The sequence below is a fragment of the Danio rerio genome, chromosome 5 (genome assembly GCF_049306965.1).
Source record: "Danio rerio strain Tuebingen ecotype United States chromosome 5, GRCz12tu, whole genome shotgun sequence".
Classification (NCBI taxonomy): domain Eukaryota; kingdom Metazoa; phylum Chordata; class Actinopteri; order Cypriniformes; family Danionidae; genus Danio; species Danio rerio.
The window spans coordinates 60,032,501-60,040,000 of NC_133180.1; the positions used below are offsets into that span (position 1 = coordinate 60,032,501).

Below are 7,500 nucleotides of genomic sequence, written 5' to 3' on the forward strand. Positions count from 1 at the left end.
TGGAATCAATTATTTTGATTTGACAGCCCAAATAGAAACAAACAGCATGGGCAATAGGCTACAATGGTGCACTGATTCAAACCGAGTTCTGTATTTTGTTGTCCGTTGTGTAGTGATTGACTAAAAGAGCTCTTATACTTGTTTGAAAGTTGTGTTGTTTGAAGGTAAAATTAACATTTGCTGCATATTTTAAATGTTTTGACACGGTTAGAGCATTTAGCAAACAAAATGTGTCATTTTGACCCTGAGTGCCGCTGTTTAGGCCTGTGTGTTAACTGTTTTGAAAATGTGGAGTTTCAGTTGACAGCTGCATCAAAGCAATCAAAAAAAAAACTGTAATATGATTTTACTGTATAATATATTACATTTGATAAATGCCACTTTGGTAAGCATAAGATACTTCACTGAAAAACACATTTAAAATAGAAATCGACACACCTTAGCTCCAAACAAAAAATGTAATAGAAAACAGAAACTGTGATGTGAGAGTTTTTCAACTCTTTGTATGTTTGGACCAAAAATGTGCCAAAATGCTTCCATTTTCAATCCGTAAGTTTTCTCAAGCACCCAATTAGAGTGTTTTCTTTCTGCTGATGTGCATGCATTTGCTTGTTGTTTTGGCTAAAAATGATAAAATCTTGCAGCTTTGTTGAGCATATTTTCAAATATTTTCATACATTACTCCAAATGTTTAACTTTTAAATTCAGACCTTTTCAAGTGCAAAGTTAAGCTCCTTCTCATGCTGAGGTGGCATTCTCAGAAGAAGAACCTCACAGGCGTCCTTTAATAAAGGAATGACACTGAGAAAAATCAGTGTGGATATGAAGAGTGAACAAATGGGGTCTGCAATCAGCCATCCAAACTGTCTGATGAGAATAGTGGATATAATCACACCAACACTGCCCAGTGTGTCAGCAAGCACATGCAGAAACACTCCTGCAAATAGGGAAGCAAAGCACCATCCTCAAAAAGCAGAAAAACATCAAAATTAAAAAAAAAATGACAAACTTTTTAATTATAGATAAAATACCTTCTGCAGGAAACACACATGCACACTACGAACCCACCTCGCATATTAGCATTCATTCCTCCTGATGAATGGGAATGGCCATGGCCGTGAGAATGACCGTGTCCTCCATGACTATGTCCATGTCCTCCATGGCTGTGTTCCATGCTGCTGTGCCCATGTCCGTGGTGTGAGTGCCCATGGTCATGCCCAGAGCAGCTGCCCTTGGAGGCCCCATGAGAATGTGCATGACTGAAGGCACATATGCCCACCAGATTAACGATGAGTCCACCAACTGAGACGGGCTTTAAGGAGCAAATGGATTAAGATATTCATAAACATGAGGTGACAGCATTGACGTGTGAAACTTGACTTTGCATTGCTTTTGTTTTTTCTGCAACTCAGAGCAAAACCATCAATTGCTTTGTTTATCACGACAACAATTTAGCAGGGCATACCGTTAGCATGTCTGTGTTGATGTTCGGTGGATCGACGAGTCTGGTGACTGACTCCACGAACACAAAAAAGGCTATAACCATGAGAAACAGACCATTGATAAACCCAGAGAGGATCTCCACACGACCATACCTGAAATCAGACGTGTGCCACTATTAACAGACAGAAATCAACTTCATCATTGGGCTCCCACACCAATGACTTCCTATCATTTTCTATGGATCCTTTTCACAAGGCTGGTATGACACCTTAAAACAATCCTTAAAAGTTCTTAATATTTTAATATTTTTTTAAAAAATGTATAAACATTTGTATGCTTTTATGAATTACTTATTTCATCTTTGCGTCAGATTACAAAAAACGAATAACTGCTCATGCGAGGTGTTTCTAATGCAACGTCTATGGGGATGAGAGTGAATTTGATGATATTCTCTCCTCTGGCTACCGTCATCAGTCTCAAACTATTTTTTACTTTTTCTGAAAATCTTGATAAAACCATCGTGGAGCTTTTCTTTTATCATTTCAGCAAATAGGATTGTAAAAAAAAATATATATATATATATATATTATATATATATTTGTTGTACTCTCCCATTGGCTGCACTCTAAGTATACCCAACCATGACACCTTCCGCTACTGAAAAATCCGGAAATGTGAAACGGGTTTATAGATTGTGAATTCGGGATCATTTAAAAACTTCTGAGATAGACGTGCGAAACACTCAATACTTTTTTGACTTAAAGAACAGAATCAAGTTACTGAAGAAGCATAAATTAGGAAATGGGACCAAACAATCTGGGTGAATGAGTCTCTAATAAATCAAAACACAAGCAAAGTAGGTTTTTAAATTTTCTTAAGAAATCATGAGTGATACCTTTGCCACATTTGGGGTTGTTACAGCTGTTATAATATTACTTTCAGGTATTCAAAGTTTATCGCTCATTTCTTTGTTAAAAAAGGTCACAACAATCTATTGTCACAGTCCTTTCACAAAAGTCACATAGCTTTAATTTAGTCTGTGCAGAGAGTTTACAGTTAACAGTTTGAATGAGAGCAAAATTTGATTTTTCTCTACAAAAAAAGAAAAAAAAAAGAAAAACATGTTAGAAATTGGATTTCAATATTAAAATTACAAACTGGGTTCATACACCTTTTCCAACTTCAAATTCCAGCTCTTTTCAAGCACTTTTAATGTGCATTTTTATGCTTTTCCAGCACCGAACAAACACGGTAAATTACGTTTATATATGCTGTATGTACTTTTTTACATTTAAAAAATTGTTGAATACTTTGGAGCATAGATTTATAGGGCTAGTTCACCCAAAAATAGTAAGAACCAAAAAGGTTCAGTTATTGGATGAAGTATCTTTTAAGTTTGGTCTCTTTCTACCTAAAGTTGATATCTCAAAAAAAGAGCTTACAGTCAGATTTTGATTAGGTGTAATATCAAAATTCCATGACCAGTCGTTCTTTTACGGCTATAGCTCCCTGTTATTTGAAGGAACGCATTGACTGAGTGTCTGACTGCTGAAATTAACCAATCCATTCGCATTCAGTTCCTGAGCAGTGGGCCAATCAGAAGAGCTTTAAGGCAAGGCAAGGCAAGCATTGCAGGCTTAGTGTGCTGCAGCAAGTTGACAAGTAAACAGTTTTAAACTATTTCTGAGCTCTGCGTTTGGTGTTTTTAGGTGCAAAGATGCATTCTGCATGAATGTCTTCTAAATATGTGCATGCAGTGAACATTTTGCAGTGAAAACTGGTCAAATAGGAAAAATTTTATGCACTCGCACAAATGCTCTTAAATATTTTGAACTCGCATAGATACAATTTCGAGGGCATATGCAACCAAAACAGTCACACTTTCGAGCCCTGCAATTTCAAATTCAAGCACTGTCCTAAATCCAAGCCCTTTTCTAACATTGAAAACATAACACTATATTAAAAATCAATCATTTTCCAGGATTTCCAGCACCCGTATGAACCCTGTACACAAAGCATTAATAAATGTGATTGTACCTTTATTTTCAAAGCATTTTAAAACTATTTTATGGGTCAAAACGCATACAAGTATATTATTAAATTATATTAGATTGATAATTTACATACGTAGCACAAATTACTTTCAAATCCGCAAGCGGCACTAGCTTACCCATAGGAATATATCCTTGTTGCTTTCCATCTGGTCATGAGGGCAGCAAACAACCCCAGAACCAAAGCCGAACAGTCAAACAGCATGTGGAAACCATCAGAAATCAGCCCTAGGCTGTTGGTCCACACACCATAGAAGAGCTCCACAAAAGTGAAGGCCTAAACCAAGATCAACATGGCTGTTAATATTGCACTAAAATATGACATAGATTAAAATGTATGCAAGTTAAAGCTGACATGGGGGTACAATTACAATTGGATGGGATTAAATAAAAGCAAATGCAATTAACAATAAATCATCTACATTGTCTTCTACACTTGATTAACCAAGTAAACACACAAACTGAAGTGACCATCGTAGAGAGAAAAACATACCAGGTTGAGGCAAAGGAAGTAGAAGATCTGCCTTGAGTCATATTCCTCCAGGATCTGTTTAAGTGAGTCTTTGATGAATCGTGGCAAAGACTGGGATGTATGTTGAAGCGCATCACCCATAAAATTATACAGAGGAGTCCCTTCAGGGGAATAACCCACCAATGTCCCTTTCTGACCCTTTGAAGAGGGAGCTGACAGTATGCTATCAGCTGAAAACATCAAATGGTAGATTCTATTAGCAAAAACCAGGGTTCACACTCTGAGTAAAACAGCAAATGATGAGCATTGAGCAGACAAAAAAGGAAAATACATCTTTAACTTTTTGTTTTTATGTTTAGGACATGGTTAAAATAAAGCTGGACTAAAAGTTTGATTAAACTGCCTTTAATTTTTTTTCAATTAGCCAATATAATAAATAAAACATTGATTAATTGATCAAATAATGATTAATTTACATAAATTAAACACTGTAAATCCTTGACTAAAACACTGTTTACAGAGACAAAAAGGTCAAAACTCAAAAGTAAAACTTGAAACCACTAATATACTGCATAATATTGGGCTTTGATTAAAAATTATTATGAAAAAAAAAACATCTAATAGAAAACATTGATAAATTATTATTATAAGTTATTATTATTATTACTAAAGTATAAATTAAATAAATTATTTATTAGTATAAGTTAAAGTATTTTTTGATGAAAAGCAAAAATCCCTGATATTCCATGATTTGGACAAAAAAATATATGAAATTCTCTAAAATAAATCAGCTTACCCATAATGAAGAAGCATGCGCTGACCAGAACTCCACCAGACAGCACATGCTCAGTGCTACTTTGCTGGCCAGTGGTACTTATGGCTCTAATCTGGCCAGTTAGTGGGTGGGTCCAGAAGTTTGCCAGCAATAGGCCGTTGAGGAACAGGAAAATGGCGCCATATCTAGCACAGCGAGAGGTTTCCAGCTTTGCCATACAGATGGACTCCACATAAAAATCCAGTATCATCACAGAGAAGATGATCATGGCAAATGGAAAGATGAGACCAGACCAGGATTCCACTTTACTCTGTGGATTTAATATTAAAATAGGTCAAGATCTTCTTAAAGAATGTCTGTATCATATTTACTATAGTGTGAGTAGGTTTATGCTTATTATTTTTAGGGCCAAATGAATATACTAATGTGCATTTAAAAGCTAAACTGTTTAACTAGTTATAGATAAAATCATTTAAAAACTTAAAATAAAAAAAATGGTCTCATGTTCAACAAACAAGCTCTTTTGCCCCCAGTTGTGCAGAAACACAGAGTGATCCATACTGTCGAAAATGAGAGAATGTAAGAATTTATAGCAAACCCTTTAATTGCAAATGTTTTGTCATTATTTTGGGTCATATCAGCTAATAGATAATTTTCAGATTAACATTCATTAAAAAAGCCAAACAAGTAAGTTTTGATTTCATGGAAAACTGTCTGTTTAACGAACAAAAATTACTTTAAAGAAAGTAAAAAATCTTTTTCTACAGTATGGTCCACAATTTCCCATTTCAACAAGAAATATACCAGTGCAGGACAGAAATTTGGTAGGCAAAATTATTTAATGGATCTTTATATAAAAATGATGGCAGTTAATAATCTTTTAGCTGTAAAAAAAAGTTTTGGCTTATTTATTTTACATCATTTTAGACATTTTAAGGCCCAGTGGATGCTGAGAAATACTGCAGAAAACAAAACTTTTGCTTGTTCTCACCTCAGTGGTTGCAGACAGCACTATGACCCAGGGTAGAAGAACTACAGCTGACACCAGATTAGACAGAGCATACAAACGTTTTGCACCTCCAATCTCCACAGATAGTTTTCTAGATGCTGTGTTGAAAGCAACCTTCAGGCACAAAGCTAAAACCAGCAGAACCACTCCACCCTGCTCAGAAAATGACAGTTAATCACAATGATCCCAGAGATTATTCAGCAAAGCATAATATCAATGATCACATAAATCTGTACTGTAGAAATCAATGACAGAACACTCAGGAGCAGAATTTTTTAAAAAAAGTCAAAGAAAACATAAAATAAAAACCTTATGGTCTGCTACACCCAAAAATGCAATCCCTGTGTATAGCGCATGGGTGAGTGCACTGTCATGATGTCCCTCAGCTGTAAGCAATAGTTAAGGAGAATAAAAGTTGTAGATGACAACAAAACATAAATGTTTCTAAATTCATATTCATGACGACACAATAAAACATTTGTCTGTAAATGTTATTCTAAAGAATAAAATGAAATTTTGTCAAAATGTAATAACATCTTTAAAGGAGCCATAGAATGCATTTAGGCAATTTATTTATATGCTGTTTGATATCTTCATAGAAGGAAAGTGGCTTAAGAAAGTGCAAAAATAACCCCAAAATGTGTTTTCAGGTCTATTTCCAACCACAGCAATTGCCTCCAATATGATATGGTTAGGTTTGACCATATTTGGAATGGTAGTGCATATTAATGAGCTCTTCGTTGAAGTTAAAGCAGCTTATGTCAGTGCCTAACAAACACACATGCACATGCACACAAAGTTATCATACTTCAGTTGCCAAAAAAATGAGCAGCTTCCTTGTTAAATGACCATCTTCAACTGAAGGGATAGAAAGGTTTACTTTAGCTAGAAGTGAGTAAGCTATATTTCTATTACACCAGAGTAACCTTGATGCTCCTAATTTGTGTTATGGATAAAAAAATAAGCTAAATGTTAATTAGACTTGACAAAAGGAGCTGACAGAGCATTTAGCGGATTTAATGTATCTGAAAACTTATTAATTAATTAATTAATTAAATAAAAAAATTCTATTAAAATAGTTAATTAGTTGATTAATTAATTAATAGCAATGTCTGCAAAAACAGATGCTGGCACCCTTTCACTCCATAAAAATCAAAGTGGTATCGAGTTATAAACGTGCATTTACATGTGCTTGTTCCCTCATTACATATTTTCATGCGTTTCTGTTACCTCATTACAATCACAAGTCAAATTACAAAATAAACAAGTTAAACTTACAAAAGAAACATTTTAACAGACATGCCTCTTTGTGGTGGCACTGATATTAAACAATAACAATAAATATTAAATCTGTATATCCTGCATTTTGCTTTTTGAAAAACTGTAAACAAAGTCATACATGGCTGCCTGCTTCATACAAAAAAGCTGTTTTACTCTTCCATAAGACCTGTTTTGTTCTAAAATAAGAGACCCCCATGCACAGCAAATATAGTACAAGCTTAGATAAACTTATTATGAAATAAGTTTTCATTTCAATAGGAAACGTTGTGGACAATCAAACTGTGCCTGGGGCATGCATATTAATCCTCCCATGTGGATTCAGTGTTTTGTGCGGATTGGGATTTTACATTTAGGATTTACATGAGAACGATGAAATGTTCAACATTTCAGAAACCATTCAGCCTAGAAATATAAAAAATGTAATTCCATGTCATCATAAAAGGGCTTTTATTTTTGTCTAATTTTGTAA

At 34.7% G+C, this 7,500-nt stretch overlaps 1 protein-coding gene across 1 annotated transcript in view; it reads right to left on the minus strand.

Moving 5' to 3' along the window:
• slc30a5 (solute carrier family 30 member 5) overlaps positions 1 to 7,500 on the minus strand; it is a 12,868-nt gene that overhangs the window by 1,998 nt on the left and 3,370 nt on the right. The window contains 8 exon segments of the mRNA NM_001002322.1: positions 711 to 937; positions 1,069 to 1,312; positions 1,466 to 1,595; positions 3,614 to 3,771; positions 3,988 to 4,196; positions 4,763 to 5,051; positions 5,733 to 5,903; positions 6,060 to 6,136. Of these exon segments, the coding sequence (NP_001002322.1) occupies positions 711 to 937; positions 1,069 to 1,312; positions 1,466 to 1,595; positions 3,614 to 3,771; positions 3,988 to 4,196; positions 4,763 to 5,051; positions 5,733 to 5,903; positions 6,060 to 6,136 (1,505 nt within the window).